Consider the following 20,734-nt stretch of genomic DNA (forward strand, 5'->3'; position numbering starts at 1 on the left):
GCCAAAGTAAGAAAATCTTGGTGTTCCTGCAGCCACATCTCTGTATACAATATGAAGTCCTGGAAGCTGCCCAGCTGGCCATAGAGTCTTTGGATGACATCCTGGTAGAGGGTTCCTGCATCAAGGTAAGGTCAAGAAAGAGAAAGCATAAAGTAGTACCCTTCACTCAACCCTGTATTTTCCATATCCGTATTTACTCAACCTTACATTTACAGTGCTGTAAGACATAACAGCTTAGACAAGCACCCTTCAGAAGCTTAGACATGAGACTTTGTTATGGAAAGTCTTCATCCAAGCCTGGTATTCTTATAGTGGTGACCAGGCACATGATAACTTTCATTTTTGTCAAAATCAGCCTGGGCCTGCATTGGCATCTTCCTTGTACTCTTTATCACTACTTAGATCCAAATGGTTTGTTTGTTTTATGGTTGCCCTTTAGCTTTCAGGGGAATCAATGGTATCTTGATGTTTCTTATGTAATTAAACAGAATTTCATTGGTGTAGAAGGCAGAGAACTGATTTCCATTGCAGGTTGGTGGAGTGAGAAGGAAAGGGAAGAGAGTATTATTTACACAAAAATATTTACATTTTGTATTTATTTATCTATTATGTAAGTTTCTACCATAGTCCTTTGGGGGCAGTTATCATTAGCCTCTGTATATAGATAAGGAAACTGAAAAATTAAGTTGCTTGCTAGTATGTAACAGGCCTGGGGATTGAAGTAGTGACTTAGCACTAATGCCATGTTTCCTTGGTTAGGTGCAGAGGCCTGTGACAGAACTCACCCTTGATTGTGACACCCTTGTGAATGAGCTGGAACAAGATTCTGAGAACCGAGGTACTATATACCTGTCTGGAGTGAGTGAAACCTTCAAAGAACACCTGTTGCAACAGTCTAGCCTCTTCCTGGGCCTGGAAGCTGTGATCTTGCCTAAAGATCTTAAAAGTGGAAAGCAGAAAAGATATTGTTTCTTGAGTAAGTCTATGCCACCAAATATAGCCTTGGGGAAGGAGATTACAGATGGTGATAACATGAGGTCAGAGAAAGGAAGTGGTCACCAAATAGGCTCTCCTGGGCTAGATCAGGTCAGCATCTCCTGATTTTGTCCTTCTTCCTTGGCTCTGGGTGAGCTTCAACTTGGATGGTGATCAGTTTTGTTTTTGGTTTTTTTTTTTTTTTTGGTCCTTAATAACAGAACAGAGTATTCTTGTTTTCAGGATTCAAAACATTTAGCAGTGCCCAGAGAGCCCTCAGCATTCTCACGGGCAAGGACTGGAAGCTGAAAGGCAGGCATGCCCTAACCCCCAGGCACCTCCATGCCTGGCTCAGGGGCTTACCTCACGAATCAAGGCTACCAGGGGTTCGTGTCATACCTCCCCCTTTGGAGCAGGAGGCCTTGCAGGTGAGTGAGTTAATGTATCCTGGGGCTTGAGGGGAAAAGGTAGCTAGATACTTCAGTTTGCTTCGTCTTGGTGCTGGCCTTCTGACGTTTATGGAAATTAGTCATGAGAGTCCTGGCACTAGTCTTCACTCTCCAGCTTCTTCCAGCCCTGGACATACCTTTTTTTCTCCAAGATATCTCATACTTTGTCTCCTCCAAGCTTGCTAAAATCAAGTTTTCTAGGTGGTCTCCAAGGCATTTTGGGGGGTTGGTACAGGAAGTTGGAGAGCTGGACAAGTCTTAAGTGATCTAAGGTTTCCCGTAGTGTATACACCAAGATGATTTTTGGTGGTCATAGGTGGACCTCTTTTTTCACTTTTTTTTAAGTTATGAACTTTTCCCCCTAACATTTATTTAAGGTAACAACCACCACATTGAACCTATGATTTCATGGACAGTATTATTTTAAAAGTGAAAGTGAAGTCCCCCAACCATGTCCAACTCTTTGCGACCAATGGTATGTAGCCTGCCAGGCTCCTGTATCCATGGGATTTTCCAGGCAAGAATACGGAGTGGGTTGCCATTTCCTTCTCTAGGGGATCTTCCTGACCTAGGGATGGAACCTGTGTCTCCTGCATTGCAGGCAGACTCTACCATCTGAGCCACCAGGGATCCCTAGTATTACTTAGATGAAGCTAAGGAAGAAATTGATTCATTTTAAAGAAAACCATTAGGGAATATCCAACAGAAGGGTGAAGATAGGAGGTGAGTGGCTTAAGTTTGGGAACCCTGCCCTAGTCTCATGTCCCACATTTAGCAGATGAGAAATAGAGATGAGCGCTAGTGAATGACTTGCCCAGGTTACAAATATACTTAATAGAAGAGGCCAGGCTAGAGCTCTCTTTAGTGATTTGATTCCCCTAATTCAGGGCCCTGGAATATCCATCTGGAGGAATGGACAGCAGCTGTCCTAAACTGACTTGAAAGCCTGGGGATGCTGGGATGGACCGGGAACTCTACAGTATAGATTCTGGCTTCACACTGAGGATTTGAACAGAGCCTTTCCTGGGATCCTGAGGAGGAATGTTGCTATCTGTCCAAAAGTGAGCAGTGGGTACCCTGGCTGAGTGTCTATATCTGGCTTTGATCCTAGATGCTGAAGGTGGACCACCCAAAGATAGCTGCCTGGCACTGGGGCCGGAAGATAGGAAAGCTCTACCACAACCTGTGCTCAGGCACGCTCTGCCTGATCTTGCTGCCAGGAACCAAGAGGTAAGAATTGAAGGGTTGTTCCTTCATGATTCTGACCTCTGGACTTAAGCTTTTCTTGGAGAAAGGCCTTTTGTTGATATCCAGGCACATAAATGAAGACTGAAATGAATCATCTGTTTAACTCTCGCAGTTCTAAGAGACAGGTTATCGTATTCCCATTTTACATGTATTTGCTCTTCTATAACTATACTTTGTGGTCCCTCAAGGAGATGGCTTATCCCGGTTTAAAGGCAGAGTTCTTAGATCCTGCAGCCTCTCTAGAACAAGAAGCACTTGAGTAAAAATGGTCAAGAAGTTCTAGGCAACGCATAGGCTCAGATGCGACCAGAGCCTACCTTTCCCACATAGAAGGAATGTGTTCCTGTCTTCCCTACCCTTTTCCCCTTTACCAGTTCTGTTAACTTTTAAGAGATAGGGCCTGTTTTGTTGATTCTAAGCCTGAGGAATAGTGGAGCAGGACTCTGGGTCTAGTCCCAGCTGTACCACTTAACTTTTCTGACAAGTAGTGGCCAAGCCACCTTCCCATTATGGATCTGTTTCCCTTTGATAAGATGAGGGATTTAGAATAAATCAGTAATTTTCAAATACTTTAAACTATGAAAGTGAAAGTATTAATAGCTCAGTCATGTCTGACTTTTTGCAACCCCATGGACTGTAGCCCACCAGGCTCCATGGAATTTCTCAGGCAAGAATACTGGAGTGGGTTGCCATTCCCTTCTCAAGGGGATCTTCCTGACCCGGGGAGCAAAGCCGGGTCTCCTGCATTCCAAGCAGATTCTTTACCACTGAGCCACCAGGGATCAGTTCTTTAAACTATAAAACCCTTTATTAAAGAGAAAAATTTTGATGTTAAATCTTTACTGAGGCATAAAGCTGTGAGCAGTTCTGAAATGGGTGAGTAGGTATATGAATGAATATGTGTATTGGGGGAGGAGGGAAAGAAGGCAGTAGCTCTTTTGAAATAAGCAGTTTAAAACTCACTGGATTATATTATTTCTAATGAGTCCCTTAAATTTTGACATTCTAGGATTATTTCATAGACCCAGGGTTCCAAGTGGTAAAACATGAATGCCTCAGGCCTTGAATCCTGGATCAGAAGTTAATTTCCTGTCATAAAATTCTTAAAACATGTATTAGGGCTACTAGTGAAACAGGGTACCTGCTGGGGAGCTTATGAGAATTACTATCTCTGAGAAACAGAAATAATTACTAGGTGTTTACAGCAAAAAAAAGTTCTTCCCTGGTGGCTCAGAGGCCTCCAATGCGAGAGACCCAGGTTTAATCCCTGGGTCAGGAAAATTCCCTGGAGAAGGAATTGGCACCCCACTCCAGTACTCTTGCCTGGAGAATCCCATGGATGGAGGAGCCTGGTAAGCTGCGTCCATGGGGTCGCAAAGAGTCGGACACGACTGAGTGACTTCACTTTTACTTTCACTTTTTCACAGCTTAAAAAAAAAAAAAAACAAACCTGGACTGATACACTTTAAACAGGCTTATAGATAGACTTAACAGTAAGACATTAAAAAGTGACCCAAAATTGCCAAAGAAGATAAAAAAAGCTTTTTGGTTAACAGTGTGGTCTCTAAAGGGGGCAAACTTGAACTTGCCTGGACAAAACTTCTCAGAGCCAGTGCTATGGAGGCTGAGGTAAAATAGGCAAGTCTTCATGTACCAAGTAGAGTACTTAGCTTGTAGTTCCCCATCGTGTAGGTAAACTAAGCCAAGAGAGGGTCAAAGCTTTCTTCTTCTAGAAGTGGTTGGGATGTTCTCTGGGGATGAGGGCTTAGAGGTGGCAACATTGGGTCAAGAAGCAAAAAGGCTTAAGTTCTGACTGAGGCAAAGGTCCCAAAGGCATGTTTGACAAGTTAGAAGAAAACTGGAAACAGCAAATCCTGTAGTAACAAAACCTGATGTTAGTCCTTTGTTTCAAAAGTTACACTGTCATTTCTGTAGTCATAATGATCTGTAGCCAGCAGCAGGAGCATGTTATTTCCCCAAGCTGTAAGCCTGCTGTGCGACTAACTTCTTTTGGCCTCTTCTGTGCAGTGTCCCCATGATGCCAACAGATAACATTTGGGAAACAGTAAAAGTGGATCAGGAAGGAGTAGCAAGGAGAATAGAAAGTTTTCCCTCATGCTGGGAGCTTGACTCAGCTCTTAATAATTGCTGTAATTCATCAAACCCTTAATAAATGTCAAGTAATGCTAAGTGTTTTATATACAGTTTTGGTTAAGGTTATTGAATCTTCATTTTAATAAGATGAGGAAAAGGCTCATCAAGTTATGCAACTTGCCTAAGGTCACACAGCTAGTAAGTGCACAATTAATACTTGAATTATGAAGTGTGAACTGTTACTCACTCATGTCTGACACTTTGTGACCCCATGAACTGTAGCCCACCAGGCTCCTCTGTCTATGGAATTCTCCAAGTAAGATTACTGGAGTGGGTTGCCATTCCGTTCTCCAGGGAATCTTCCCGACCCAGGAATTGAACTCAGGTCTCCTGCATTGCAGGTGGATTCTCTACTGTATTTGAATTATGATTGTCTCTAATTCCAGAGCCACTCTCCAGCACTCAGAACTCCAGTTCTCCATACCCAACAGGTCTGTGGCTTGTTAGCTTAAGTTCAGACATCAGGTGGAGACAGATTGTGTGTTTGTCTTTGCTCATTTCTGCCTCCTCTGCCTTGGAGAGCACTTCAGCCCTCTCACCCAATTCCATGAGAATTCACTGTGAGGTCATAGGAAACTAAAATATATCAGGTGACTCCTAAATTCTAAGCAATGTGCTAGGTGTTTCACAATATAATTAAAAGTTAACATAAAGTTTTTAAACAGTGCCTGGCATGTGATAGGTGCTACAGAAGTATTTTTAGCAAAAACAACATTCTAACAGCAGTTTAAAAGGATTCTGATGACAGACTTGTTATCTACAGCAGTACCTACTCAAGGTACATAAGCTGTTTGGGAGGAGTAAATGACACATAAAGTTCACTGCTTGACTTGCAGTAAGTGCTCCATCTACATTAATATGTTAGCTGTTACAGTCTACAGTCCTTCCCAAAGCCCCGCGAGATAGTAATTTAAATATTTAATATTTCTTTATCGTTGAAGAAACTGAGTTTGAGATCATTCACCGTTAGTTGAGATGTGCCTCACATCTGTTAAGTGGCAGAGCGGTGATTTGATTCTGGGCATCAGGGACTAGTCAGTATTCTTTCCATTGAACTATTTTCAGTAGGCAGCTTTCCAAAGGCTGTCTACCTACCTGGCCCTCACCCCCATGGCACATACACATACCAAAACACCCCTTTCTCCTTTACCTTACTTTTTGTCAACAGGGTTGAATGAATAGTTAACTGTCTTTACTCATCCTCCATTACAGCACTCATGGATCGCTCTCTGGCCTAGGACTGATGGGAATAAAAGATGAAGAGGAAAGCACCACTCCAAACACGTGTTTGTGAGTCTGCCCACCACTTTCCAGGTGTCAATTCTTAATCCCTTGTGGGCAATGGCAGAAAATGTGGTCAGGCTGCCAGACCTCTCTATATAGCAGACAGTTTGTGGAAATACTGTATTCACTTGAGTCTAGTCCATTTATATGGCATGTACAAATTTTCAATAAATACCTAAAATTCAAACCTCATCTTAGAGTGAGGGAAGGATACCAGTGTGTACTTTCTTTGGTGTCAGTGGGTTTATATACAAGTATTCTAGCAGGTGCTCATTTCATGTAGCACTCCTGTATATAAGTAAGGAAACCAGGAAGAGAAAACCCAGACAGTATGTAGTCTTGTCAAAGTTGTATCATCTCTGAAGCAATTTCTGTAAGACAAACTACTTTCTATTGAATGACTCTTATAAAATTGAAAGAAAAAGGCTGACTGAAAATCTGGCAGGTCCACAGAGGAAAATAGAAGACTCTTAGCTTTTAACCAACCCAGGAAATCCTCTTTCAGTTCAATTTTTAGGAACACTTCCTTCCAGAGTAACTGCAGTGTTACCCTTTACCAGTAGGTGCCTCCAATACCAGCTGTCCTAACTTAGAAGCTTCAGTTTCAGTAAAAAAAAACTTTGCTTTTTTAAAAATTAACTTTCAAATTATCAACATTCTGTGTTGGAAAGGACATGGGCACAGGCACACACAGTTCCAAAACTGATAGAGATACTAGCTGCCCTACTGAAAAGATGAACTAATCTGTCAAGCAGTATGTATCATTCCAAAAAACCTTGTAAATTGCTCCCTACCCTGGGACCCAGCAGTTCTACTCCTAGAGTATTATCCTACAGTAACAAGATAGTTTCTCAAAAACATGTATGGAGGAGATGGTACGGGGTTATTTGGTGGAATTCTTTTCTTTAAAAATTATGTGTGTGTAAATAAAATCTAGTGAAAGATCTACAAGCGGCAGCAGTAGACCTCTGGAACCAGACTACCTGACTCTGAATTCCAGCTTTCCTACTTTTAGTTGTGTGAACCTTATTTAACACCTCTGTGCTTGGTACATAAGAGTGGTATACATCTTACAGGATTGTTGTGAAGATGAGATTATGCATTCATAGTATATCATAGGTTGTATAATGAATGGAGGGTTACAGAATAGTCTGTATAGTTGAATAGAAAAAAAGATATGCACAGGCTTGGAACAAAACCTGGAAGGCTATATGGCAAAATATGAAGAGTTTTTATCTCTGGCTGGTGGGATGGGCAGATTCAATTTACCAGATGCTTTTCTGAAAGTAGGCTGGTTTGTTTTTTAAAATCAGCACATATTTGTTTTATAATCAGAAAAAAATAATTTACTTAAAATTAACTCTCAAGGTTGGGCATTTGAGTCTGTGTTTAATCCTTTAAATGCAACTTCCACAAGATCTGGAAGTTGGGAACCAGAAGCCAGAACTGAAGAGCTGCTTGATTTTGGATTGAGATAATACCATTTGAAGTTCCCTTGTAAATTCCCTAGGTGGACTGCTGACCTCAGCTGCAAGGCCTTGAGAACATCTTGAAACAGTGTTGCTGGATTCTTTCCTACTGCAGAACTCCAAAGTTGTGGGAGTTTAGCTGCTGTTTGCCTCTTGAGACTCCAGTCCTGAGACACAAAATAAATGTCTGCCTGAAGGTTGGCACTTCAGCTCTGCTGCTGGGCCAGTTACTTAACCTTGTTTGAGCCCATTCCCACAGCTCTGTAAAATGAGGGTGTATCTACTTTTAAGGATATGAATATTCAAAGATTCAGTTTATGAAAAATGACTGAGTAGTGGAATGTGTTATGAATTAAGTTTCCCTCTCTGAGCCTCAGTTTCCTCCTTGAAAATTTTTTTTCATTTTGGCCACAGCACACAACTTGCCAGTTCCCTAAACAGGGTTGACCAGGGATTGAACCCAGGATACAGCAGTGAAAGTGTGGGATCTTAACCACTAGACCACCAGGGAACTCTCTAGGTTTCATTTTAAAGATGGCAACATAAATTACCTACTTCATAAGGTGGTTATGAGAATTAAATTGGGAAAGCCTACATTTTGTTGAGGATCATCTTTGAACTGCAGACTCACAGAGTAGATCAAGGCTCCCTGTGCCAAGAGTACACTCCCTTTGCTCCTAGGGACAGCCAAGGCTATTCCTTTTTCTCGATGGGCGGGGTGAAGTTTTCCTTTGGGCCCCCAACTCTAGAACTCTGCAGAGATAGGCCCAGACCATGACGTCTCTTGAGGCTCCAGTCTGCACACACTGTTCTTTCTGATGCTCCCACCTTTTGGAAGCCAAAGCTGCCAACTTGGCCTCTTGCAAAACACATTCCATTCATAAGTGCGTTTGTGCATTTTTCCTCCCACACCCTTCTAGGCAGCCACTGCTGAGCTGCCAAAGCAGCTGCTAGAGAAGCAACTTCTCACTTGGGGGAAAAAAGCAACTAGAAGGATTTTCACAGAATACTTGGTTTAGGCTTTGAACGTACTACTCCCAAACTTCCTAGCCTCCTCACCCATAATAGGGTTGTTTAGTAAAACACTCAGCCATGTTATTTTCATTTCCTTTTGTCTGCCTTTTTGTAAATTCTCTTCTCTATTATAAAGGAAACCCATTAATGGAAACTTGAAAAATCCAGAAAAGTTAAAATCATACCTAATCCCACCAGAGTCAGTAACTACCACTATTTTATAATCTTCTATCATACATTTTCCACTATTCAAAAGCAGTTTTTAATAGCTGCATAATATTCCAACATGTTGATGTGTGCCATAATTTCTAAACCAGTCCCAAGTTGTCCCCAAATGATGCTGCCAATCATATCCTTGCACATCTTTGGCAGATAATTATTTCTTGAGGAAAAATTCCTAGAAGTGAATTTAATTGGGCTGGAGTATGAACCACTGAAGGTTTTTTTTAATTCCAGAAAAGTTTTTACCTTGTTTGCTAGCATTTTTTCAAATCTTTGTCAATTTGATAGATTTAAAAGTTTTTCATCATAGGTTTAATTTAGGATTTAAAAATTATTTATTCAAATACCCTTTAGATTGTCATCTATTTTTTCCAGAAGCTTTTGGCCAATTGTTTTTCTTTAGTTGTCCATATCCTTTGCCCATGTTTCTGTTGTCTTTTCCATAATGAATTTTCCATTCTGTTTTTAAGTTCTCTTTACAAATGTGTTCATTTCTCAATTACTGCAAAAATGTTTCTAGTTTTTTAAGTTTTAGAAGTCTGTTCTTGTCTATAATGATTTTTTTCTATTTGCTTTTATGTGTAAAAAGTCTTGACTGATCCAGAGATAATTTAATATCCACTGATTATATTATGTATATTTTTAAAATGACTTAATTTTTTACACATATACCTTTATTCCTCCTAGAACTTATTTTGGCATAGGTAACTTCACCAAATATTTAGATTTTATCCAACTACTTATCTTTACTTACACAGTAAAGGAGGCTGCATTGTAGTCTGTGTATTCAAGAGCCTTGTCTGTGTCTTCTTCTGTCTTGTCTCACACTAGTACCATATTATTTTGTAGCTCTGCATTATAACATACTCGAATTCTCAGCAGCAACACCGCACATAAACATGGGCCCAGCATGGATTACAAAACGTTATAGAGTTAGATGCTCTGCTGCTGACTGCATTGCTGCCATATTTCAATAACTTTCTCGGCATCCCACAAGGTAAGAGAATCAAGGAATATTACATAGGAAGAATGTTAAACCCACATAAGAGCCTTATAGTTTTCATAAGAGAGGGCATCCTTGGAAGTCATAGCAAAGGAGGTGGGAGAGGTTAGGCTGGCTCCCTTGCCTTAACTTCCCAGGCAGAATAACCCTTTAGGGTCTAGGTCAAAATCCAGAGTTAGAGAATGACTTCCAAAGCTAACCCAGCCAGGTACTTTGGCAGCTGGATTTGAGAGGAAGGAGGAGGCCAGTGCTGAGGTGACTACTCTGAACTCTCAGAACTACTTTCAGTATACCATTCCACATACTTATCTGGTAGTAGTGTTAGTTGCTTATCCCTCATCTAGTCAAAAATTGGTTTTTAGCCATATAGCACCATGATGACACTTTGAATAAATGGCCCCATATTCTATACAACCACCCAAATCAGTAATCTTCACTTTATTATTTCCCATACCTCTATTTGTAAAGCCCTGGCTGGGCTCAGTAGCTCAAAAAGCCAAAGACAAGCCCAAGAGCCAACTGGGAAAACAAGTACATATTTTTTAAGTGAGGAAAAAGTCACCCCCTAGATTTCCTGATGGCTCAATGGTCAAGAATCCACCTGTCAATGCAGGAGATGCAGTTTCAATCCCTGGGTTGGGAAGATCCGCTGGCGAAGAAAATGGCAACCCGTTCTAGTATTCTTGCCTCAGAAATCCCATGGACAGAGGGGCCTGGCAGGCTACAGTCCATGGGGTCACAAAAGAGTCAGACACGACTTAGTGACTAAAGAAGGTCTACCACAGTTAGACTTCTAGAATGCAAAAGCCAGAGGGAGGCATCAGGGACCATGTTACTCTAAGCCCACCATCCTCCCAATTTGGCATAGGGAAGCTGAGTCCCCAAGAGAGGCAGTGATTTTGAAGGGTCCTATGTGACCATTCCAATCCTCCTATTATCTGGATTCCCTGCATTACCTACCAGCCTTTGGAAACCTTAAACTTTTATCTTTGGTGCTTTATAAATCATGGGTGTTCTTTTAAATCCTAACGTTGATAGAAATAACAGTCTCTCTTGATTTTACAGATGACTAAAAGGAAACTCAGAGTTTCACTAACTTGCCAAAAATCACAGAACAGTAGCACCCGACAGTTTTCAGCTCACCTCCTTTCCCTTAGTCACTGCCAACCTAGGAGATATAGGAGCCAACTACTAAGAGAGTTCTAATTCACTTTTTATTCTTCATGGGAATCCACATCAGTTGATAAGACTGTTTAGGTAGTGGCCCTGTGAGGATGCATTTGCTTCTTGCCTAAAAGTACTGGGACTTGAAAAGCTGTTAAGCTTGGTGAGTGGGAGATCAACATCCGTATTTGTAGCTGGTGATCCTGTAGGATCTGGACGGTTTTCCAAAGCACAGGATTTGCCATCCATTATGTTGGAAGAGGCTCCTGGTGGGTAAAGCTCACCCCAGAATGAAGTCACAGGTATTTTTTCTCTTCGGGGGGGGGGGTGGGGTGGGGTGGGGTTTTTGTTTCTTGCAGAACTGTCATTAGTCAAGTAAACAAATTTATTAAGTCCAACAGCAGGTTACCTTCCAAATAAAAAAGTAGACAATAATGTGTGTAACAAGTTAATAAAAATATTCAAGGAGCTATTTGGAGAGTGCAACAGTGCAGAGAATACAAATCAAAGTATTGACTTTTGTCAACAAGTTTGTACAACTTCAAGAAACAGATACGCTGGTCACAAACCAAGAGGAATCCACAAAGGTGGAGGGTCACATGAGTAGTGGACTCATCACCTCAGCGGGATAAGGCAGGGAATCTTATTTGTAGGACCAGTTTATCCAAGCCCCATTTGCCTATTGCTTCAAATCCCTCCTTTGAAACCTAGTATCATATTCATTAGTGCAACAGGTAAGAGCAATTAATAACAGACTCAAGGGGCTAGGACCAGGGTCAGAAGGAAGACACTTCTCCCAGAATAAATGTGTTGGGGGAAAAAAACCACAGCAGCTGCTGGATGGCTTCCTTTGGCAATATGCAAGATTTATGCTGAAAGTTGTAGGGAAGGTGGGTGGTAGAAGAGCAGGCTCAGTTTTCAAAGAGAGGAATAGGGAGAAGGATGTGATAACTCCAGCACCTGAATCAGAAACAGAATCTGATGGTTACTCAATATTGTTTTTCAGTGAGGAAAAACACCTGCAGATTCTCAATGTAAGGCAGTGCTAGTCAAGGTTAACCTGGATAAATGCTAATGATTACAACTTAACAAAGGTGTAAACTCTGAATGGGGAGTGGGTGGGAAACCCCTCTATATGATTCAGAAAACTGTGGAGTAAGAGGAGGATCAATGTTACATTTCTCAAATGAGTCCCAATTAACACTTTAATGACTTAATAGTCCTTTTAGTCCATCTTGTTTAAACAAGGGCTTCCCAGGTGGTGCTAGTGGTAAAGAATCCACCTGCCAATGCAGGAGACATAAGAGACGCCGGTTCAATCCCTGGGTTGGGAAGATCTCCTGGATGAGGGCATGGCAACCCACTGCAGTATTCTTGCCTGGAGAATCCTGTGGACAGAGGAGCCTGGTGGGCTACAGTCCACAGGTCACACAGTGTCGGATATGACTGAAGTGAATTAGCACACACGCACACATTTAAACAAGATACTGCTGAGTCCCCCAGGGAAGACCTCTGTTAGCTACCCAGTTACCAAGGCGTTCGGGTCATGACTAACCAGACACACAAGAAGAGTGGCAAAGTGGGCTACTGCAGCAAAGCAAACCTAGCAGCAGCTTTCTTTCAGGCTTTATAACTGTCTGACTGGGTCTACCTTTGGGCTTCACGGCACTGAAGACTGACTTACTTTAAATGCAAACCAAACATGGCCCCAAATATAGATGTTTTGGTTTTTAAACTTTTATACCAGTTCTTTAAGTAATTTCCCATCACTATTTAATACAGTTTGGCGTAGTATACTATATGCGGCCATCACATGAACTATGGAGTCCCACACCCTACAAGATCCATCACTGACTGAATTTTGCCACCAGTCCTTGGGAGATCTGTACATTTTAACACCCACTAATAAATGTGTGGCTTAATCCTTTCTTCCTCTCCAAGAAGGCTAGTTTGTGCCTTCCTTAGGGAAGTTTAATATTGAAAACACTGCCTTGTACATTTTCTGTTGAATTCCCTTGAGCCTGAGGGCTTGGCTGAAATTTGGATCTTTACCTAGCTCTAGATTTTTTTTCTTACCAGAAGGGTAGAAATGGAATCTTGAACCACTCACACATGTGAGCACATCTGGCAGGGAGAACTGCTGAGGCAACTAGCCTAAGTATAGCAAAGTGTCATTACAGGATGCAGGGTTAAGAATGATACATTCACATTTGGCAGGTATAGGAGAAGAGCAAGGCAGTGAAGCACACTTCATCTCATATTGCTTTCTAATCAATTGCTAAAGAAATACCATAGATGCTCACAAAACTGCTGCCAAAAAACAACTTCCCAACATACTCAGTTTGTTGTGGTCACTCTGGTATTTGCCTATTTTCAAAATGGCATCCACATCCTGCCCCTGACCATACCACCACACCACTCTGGTGTCCTATTGTTTAAAGTGAAGTGTGCACTGGCTTACCTGAGGGGCATGCATTGACCTCTTCAACACAATTACTGCTTACTCATTAAGCAGCAAACCTATCTGTAGGTGAAGAGGAACAGAAACCTCTCATTTCCCAGAAGTATAACGGCAAACCCTACACACACACTCCATCTTGGATCCCTGTGCAGAAAACTGCTTTTCCTATAGCCACGAGAAAGTCAAGCATTGGTCCATGTGACTGCATAAGCTTGAATTCCTTGCATCAAAGACTCAAACCTAGAAGGAAACTAAGTCCCTCCCTAACCGTTCCCTTTTCAGACTTCTAATTTGCATTTGTGTAACAAATAGACCATTAAATATATAACCAAAAATATTTTAAATGGCTCTTTTGTTGATGAGGAAGCTGAGTGTTTTTTAAAAAATCCTTCATAGCACACCTAATGCATGGAATGCTTTCTTGTAGGCTGGGGAAGGAATCCAGTTCCTCCAGTCCTTAGGATAACCCAGCATTTTGTGTCCTCTCCATACCCCCTTCTGATCTGAGACAGAAAGAGTCTTACCTGGCTAGAAGCAGCTTGCTAGGTTAAGGTTAACCTTAACCTCTGCGCAATCCAGAACTGAGGAAAAATGGGGCTGTAAATTGACTGGATGAGATGGCAGTCTCAATACCTCAGTTTAGGTACCTTGACTTCAGCTGAGCCCACAGAACCTGCCAGGACCCTTAGAAACTGTCCACAAGGATCTTGTGTCTTAGGCTAGAACAAAGCCAGATATCTGGACTGGGACCCATCAGCTTTCCAACAGTAGTGCTAACTACTGTGGCTAACTTTAGTTTCTCATCCACTCCTGTAAAAGGGGCAACTCTCAGGGTTCACATTAAAAAATATATATATATGTTCCCTATGTCAATACCAATTTTACAAAAACACTGACTGCAGAAACTCCTTAAATCATCTTTGTAAAGATGGGAGCCCAGAGCCATAGGTAAGTAATAAAAGAAATAAAAGAACTCAAAATAAGCAATTCCTGCCCAGGCTGAGAAACATACCTGGGAGGGAGATGGGGGGTAAGTTGAGGGAGAAAACTCCAAATATTTAATAGACAAACTCTCACTGCCTCAAGAGTATAGATATTTTTATAAATTTTTATTTAAAAATTCCCTTTTCAATCTGTTCCAAAGTATTGGAAGCTGAACGGTACAAGTTCCTGCCATCCATCCTTCCAGTACAGTTTTATGAGGACATTTTTTTTTTTTAATGGAAAAATAAGAGGACCCTCTACTAAAACCAGGTAGGACCAGTCAGCTCCTGTGTGGCAGTTTAGCCAAAGCTGGCCTTACAGAGCAAGCACGTGGAGGTGTCTAGGGAATTGGGACTTCCTCTTGTGAGGAAAAGACTGAGAAAATTCATCTTTAATGAAAATGATCTAAATTCATATTCAAAAGCCTTCATTATGATGCTCCCTGACACTCTTATACTTTGTATATTGAAGGCAGCTCCCTTTTATAGCTAGTTTTAGCAGGCAAAGAAACAAAGGAATATAGATACATATATGTGTATATATATATATATATATAATATAGGTAAAATATATACATATATATGTATATATACATATTTGGGGGTAGGAAAAGGTGAGGAGGGTCATGTAAACCTAAATAGTCATCACATTACCCCGAATGAGCCTGACATTAACAAAGAAGAAAATAAATAACTCTGGGGGTTAAGTGACAACACGGGTGCAGCAAGAAGGGACAGGGCCTGCGTTTAACCATTAAATACACTACGTATTTGTTTGGCAGAGTTCAGGCCAACCCCAGGCTCCTGCACTTGCCAGACAAGTAAGCTGATGATACTCAATTAAGAAAAAAAAAGAAAAATTCAAGCAGAGCTCCATACCACAGTTTTCCTTCAAGTCAGTTGGCCGGCAGGCACAGTTTTCCGACCACCAGGAACAGAAACTTTGGCTCCAAAGCAAATGAAAAAAAAAAAAAAAGTATTTCCACTTACAACATGAAAATACAGAAAATTCATCAAAGAAAGAAAACTATCAAAGTCTACTTCCAGCAAAACTGAGGTAGCACTGCTTTCTCTGCATTCAATGCTTAAGTGGTTCTCAGTACAATGTGTTCTAACAAAACTGCTCACTTGACTGACAGGTGCAGCATGTTGACGGATAAACTCAACATGAAATGAAATAGGTCAAAGAAGGAATGAGCAAGAAGTGAGAAAAATAAAGAGTTTCAGATAAATTAGCTTAAAAGGGGGTCATCACCAGACTACAAATGCTCTTGGCTGGCCTTGGCTCTCCAAGAGCTTTAAATTGCCTGGGAATTAATGCAATGTGGTTAACAGTTAACACTGCTAATTCAAAATTCAACTCTGTGTAAATCTTTAAAAGTAATTATTACAACCTAAATTCAACCATGTAAACAGCACTACACACAGTACAGACCTGCCCTGAAAAACAAGAATATGCAAAACTGAGATCTGGCACTGTATCATTTTATAATGATAATTCAACCTAACTGTCCCATTCCCCACTACCAGCTCTACACCCTCCCCCACCAAAAAAAAAAAAAAAAAAATCTAATTTGTGCAAGAAGTGGCAGGCTTATTCTATCTGAAGGCTTCAAAAAAAAAAAAAAAAAAGATATACAACATGTAGCCAGGTTCAAATATTTTGGGGGACCCCTCCCCCAAAAAGGGAAATAACCAAAATAACCAAAAGTGAAGAAAGTGCCTAAAACATGATACAGCATTTTAGAGCCCTTTCAGATACAAGGCAGAGAAAGGTGTAAAGTAGAAAATATCCGGATCTTCAGTAATTTCCAGAAAGGTCCAATTCCTTGGTTGACTGCAGGGCAGCAGGCAGATCCTTGCTGCTGCTCCTGAGACAGAGCCACTAAGTCTGCTCCTCGGGACACAAGCCCTCGGGCCCTGAGCTGAGTGCACCTCTCCCTTCCCCTTCTCTTTTCCTTCGCTCCATTTCCCACTCCACAAAGGTATCGAAGAGACTTGGCCAGGCCTCATCTTCGCTGTAGTTGCTGAGGTCAGGGCCAATCACCTGAGTGAAGTTAAGGAACATATTCCAAGTGTCCCTGGAGATGCCCTTGATCCCCGAGGGGTTCTCTGTTAGGAAGTTTAGCCATTGGTCCAATACCGGAGGATTGTTCTGGGTAAAGACGAGTTTCCACAGGGCAATGGCTATTTCTCGATGCAGTGACCGCTGCCCTTCTTCAGAGTCCAGGCCAAACTGAAATGTAAACCGGTAGAGATCCTTGAATTTATCCTCTTGTTTGGCTTCTGTTAAGAGGCTAGGGAACCGTGCACAGATCCCATCAATGCTGTCTGCACTTATTGCTTTGCAGCCGTCAAAAAATTCCTTCCTGCAATAGGGAGGAGTGTCATAATTAATCATTGTAAATGATATCATTTACTGAGAGGCGATATAGTATCATAATTAAGAGCATAACTATGAGGCTGTCAGGATTTGAACTCCAACTCCTCTACTAATTGCAATCCTACTTCATCTGCCAAATGGTAAGAATACTACCTTACTTCATAGAGTTTAACTAAACAAGTTATGTCAACTTCTAATAGTGCCAGGCACATGGTAGGCAACTGATATCATTCATTCATCTATTCATCTTTCCAAAGCTAAAGTCAAAGTCTCCTGCTCCATGCCCTTTCTCATTCTGCAATAGTGATTAAGCTGTAGACTTTCCTTGGAGATGGGGAGGGAGTCTTCCTGTTTTCCTTTTGATTCTATAGGGGTTGTTTGTTTTTGGAATATTTTTGGTTACTGCCAAGGAAAATTTTTGGAGTCCAAAGATTCTGGATGAACCTGGGGAAACTGCCACCAGAGATCAAAGTTCTGTTACTAAAAAGCAAACACTGGACGTGTATTTTTTAACATCTATATATAACACTTCTGGCTTACAACATGGTCTCACACTGATCATGTTCTTCGAGATTCTGTATGTTCTGAAGATAGAACATCTGAGGTCTGCTGAGTAACCTACCTAGGGACTAAAAGTTTTATCGAGGGGGTTCTCAAAGTCAATTCTTCTTACTTATAATCCAGTGCTCTGCAAACCACACCTTGTGGTGACCCTGCCATGCTGTCTCCCACAAATAATCTCTGTAGGGATGGATGCATGATCATAACAAAGTACTTAACTACTGGCTGACAGGACTTCCCAGGTGGCTCAGTGGTAAAGAATCAGCCTGCCAGCACAGGAGATATGGGTTCAATCCCTGGGCTGGGAATATCCCCTGGAGGAGGAAATGGCAACACACTCCAGTATTCTTACCCAGAAAATACCACAGACAGAAGAGCCTGGCAGGCTATGGTCCACAGGGTCACAAAGAGTTGGACATGACTGACTGCACGCACGCACTAGTTGATAACTGGGGCCAGCTGTCCTTACTGGAACACAGGGTGGCTAAGGGTATTGTTCGGAGAGCTGAAAGGGGCAACAAGCTTCCTACAGTGACTAAAGCACATCCCCAGTGGCATTTGATGCCTGATACATGAGAGGTGCACCACATAAACACTGAGTAAGGAAGTAAGTGAACTGACAAAGGAGCGGAAGAAAAGACAGAAGTCTGAAATAGCAGTGTGATGGGACAGCAACTTGGCAACATGGATTATTCACTTAACTTCAGGCAAGGATTGTTGATGCCCACTTCTATCCTAGCTGCGCACCACTGCTCAATGGTGCTCTTTTTCCTCCTCTGTTCACCTGGTGACACCAAGTATTTGTGACTAACCTGGTGAATTTGCACATGGTAGCAGCCTGGAACTTCCAAGCCAAAAGCAGCACTCGAAATTCCGTGGGGTCCACACATAGATCATTGCAAAAGCGCTCCATGCCTTCCTCCAAAATTGCATCCTCCCGTTCATCCTTATAGCGCCTGAACAGTTCTTCCAACCTCTGCAGAGACGACTCCTCGGCATTTGACTTGGGCTCCCTCCCAGCATCTCCGGAGGATGTTGGCAGCTGGCAGGCCTCAGGAGCAGCCTCTGCCTTCTTGGTCCCATTGACAAGGATATCTCCACCTGGCTTGCCACAGGCGGGCAGCTGTTCCTCACGGTGGCTTGCACTCCGCCTACCATGTGACTTGCTGCTGGGGTCACGGTCTCCATTCTTGCTACCCAGAGTTGATGAGGGATTCTTACACTTGGTGACACACTGGCCCATGATGCTGGTGGCCTGGCCTCTAGAGCGGCCCTCTCTGGACTAGATGCCCTCGTTGCCACTGGCCCATGTGCCTCAACATGCCATCAGTCAGAGGAGCCAGCCAACCTAGAAGAAAATTAAAGAGCAATCACCACTGAACAGGAAGACAGAGTATGCGAGCTCTTCTCCAGGGACTGCACAGTGCAACACCATTCTTGCAATGAGCCAACCATGAACTAGTGGAAATAGCCCAAGTTCACCATCACCTTCCTCATAAGCCTATACCTTCACCTTGGAAATGCAGTGGCTAGGACACATATGGAGAACCAATAATGGAAATTCCTAAATTCTTAAGGTAACATAGATCACAAAGAATTCATGTGCAGAATGCATCAGGGAAGACTATGGGTTTGCCAGAAATATTCCAAAGGAAATTTGTCTTGCCAATTTGCCATCACATAAGAAAGTTATTTGAACCTGTGTTAACACCAAAGGTACAAATAAAAGGTTCATCTTCTAGTCTCTAATGTCAAAATTCTCAGATTTTCTTTTTAAGTAGGATGAACAGGGAGAAAGAGTGGTCACATCCAAAATAACTATATATAGTTTCATAATGCCCTAAAGATGAGGTAAAGAATTTGCAAGCCCTTTCTCCACCCTTACCCTATCCACCTATGGGAACCATCCACCAGGACTATATTCCATGCCAAGGGTCCCAGTCGCTGAGCTTCTTTTCTAAATACCCCTCTCAGAAAGGTAGTATGTAGAAGGAAAGTCAAGTTCACACTAAATGTGAATGTTAGGGCCTGCAGGCTTCTTAGTCTTCTAAGAAGGTGTCTCCATTTTAAAAGAAGGGCTGATTTACCCAGATACAATCTCTAAATGATAGGATAACAGCTAGATGAAAAAGAAAAGTCTGCACTAATACGTAACATCATAGTGATTTACTTATTACTTAACTAAAAAGTGTTTTATAGGAAGATTGCTAGAAATTTCTTGGCCAGGAAGAAGGTGATTTCTCTGGAGACACTTTATCTACTTAGACTCATTCTTACCTTCAACTAGTCTACCAGAAGATCCATCTAAAATTTAGTGCTTGTAAAATTTTGTTACCTAAAGAATCTGCTTGCAATGCAGGAGACCCCAGTTCAATTCCTGGCTCAGGAAGATCCCTTGGAGAAGGGACAGGCTACCTACTCTGGCATTCTTGGGCTTCCCCTGGTGGCTCAGACAGTAAAGAATCCATCTACAATGCGGGATACCTGGGTTCAATTTCTGGGTTGGGAAGATCCCTTGGAGAAGGGCATGGCAACCCACTCCAGTATTCTTGCCTGGAGAATCCCCAAGGACAGAGGAGTCTGGCGGGCTACAGTCCACGGGGCTGCAAAGAGTCGGACACGACTGAGCGACTAAGCACAGCACAGCAGAGCTTAGTAACTGCAGCCTCTGAAATTATGTTAATGGAAACTTGGAAGTGTAGCAGGGAAAGGACCAAATCAATGTCAGACCCATGTCTCACCGGCTCTACAGCCATGGACCTTCACAATCCAAATTCAAAGCTCTAATGAGACTGGCAGTAGGGTAAAAGGGTGCTTTTAATGTAAAGTTGGAGCTTTAAACTTTAGCTAAAGAACTTTACTTCCTCCAAATAGTACTTGCATAAATTCAGAGTTATCTTCAAAAGGAATTCTAAGGGTATGTTCTGAGTGTACAAGTTTAAAATGAAGACCATAATCATTCCTGTGTTCATTAGAATCACATAGTATCAGGGTGTGTCCCATTTTCCACCTTCAAAAAGAATAAATGACAGACATGACTATACATGCCTTTTTTGCATTTGCAGTTTCACTTAGGTTTCAAAACCACACTGAAGCCCCTTTACAAGGGTTTTGGTATGGAAAATGACAGACCCAAGTAAGTTTTCTGAAACCTTTTTATGCTTTTAGAGTATAGCTAGTAAGCCATAGCACAACTTATTAAAATTGTAAAAGTCAAGGGGGTTAATTCTTGGAAGACCAGAATACATGAGAAGCAACCTGTTCAAGCTAAATTATCCAAAACAAACAGCACTATACCACATGGACGGTCTGGTTTCCAGATCTGTGTTTCTACGACTGAAATGCTGAAAGAAACAAAAGGCCT

The 20,734-nt window shown here is 41.9% G+C and overlaps 2 protein-coding genes across 7 annotated transcripts in view; one reads left to right on the forward strand and one right to left on the reverse strand.

The window, feature by feature from the left end:
- REXO5 (RNA exonuclease 5) overlaps positions 1-6,676 on the forward strand; it is a 55,057-nt gene extending 48,381 nt beyond the window's left edge. For both annotated transcript variants that reach the window (XM_065924450.1, XM_065924449.1), the window contains exons 16-20: positions 33-125; positions 760-976; positions 1,219-1,403; positions 2,536-2,654; positions 6,039-6,676. In XM_065924450.1, the coding sequence (XP_065780522.1) occupies positions 33-125; positions 760-976; positions 1,219-1,403; positions 2,536-2,654; positions 6,039-6,120 (696 nt within the window). In that variant the 3' untranslated portion in view covers positions 6,121-6,676. The remainder of the gene's footprint in view (positions 1-32; positions 126-759; positions 977-1,218; positions 1,404-2,535; positions 2,655-6,038) is intronic.
- A 4,462-nt stretch (positions 6,677-11,138) lies between these two features.
- Positions 11,139-20,734, reverse strand: part of DCUN1D3 (defective in cullin neddylation 1 domain containing 3) — a 51,820-nt gene continuing 42,224 nt past the window's right edge. For 4 of the 5 annotated variants that reach the window (XM_065924465.1, XM_065924464.1, XM_065924468.1 and 1 more), the window contains 2 exons: positions 18,183-18,718; positions 11,139-16,795 (listed from right to left, as the gene is read on the reverse strand). In XM_065924465.1, coding sequence (XP_065780537.1) covers positions 16,312-16,795; positions 18,183-18,613 — 915 coding nt within the window. In that variant the 5' untranslated portion in view covers positions 18,614-18,718 and the 3' untranslated portion in view covers positions 11,139-16,311. The remainder of the gene's footprint in view (positions 16,796-18,182; positions 18,719-20,734) is intronic. The other variant, XM_065924463.1, reaches the window with a different exon arrangement.

Source organism: Muntiacus reevesi, chromosome 2 (assembly GCF_963930625.1).
Source record: "Muntiacus reevesi chromosome 2, mMunRee1.1, whole genome shotgun sequence".
Lineage (NCBI taxonomy): Eukaryota > Metazoa > Chordata > Mammalia > Artiodactyla > Cervidae > Muntiacus > Muntiacus reevesi.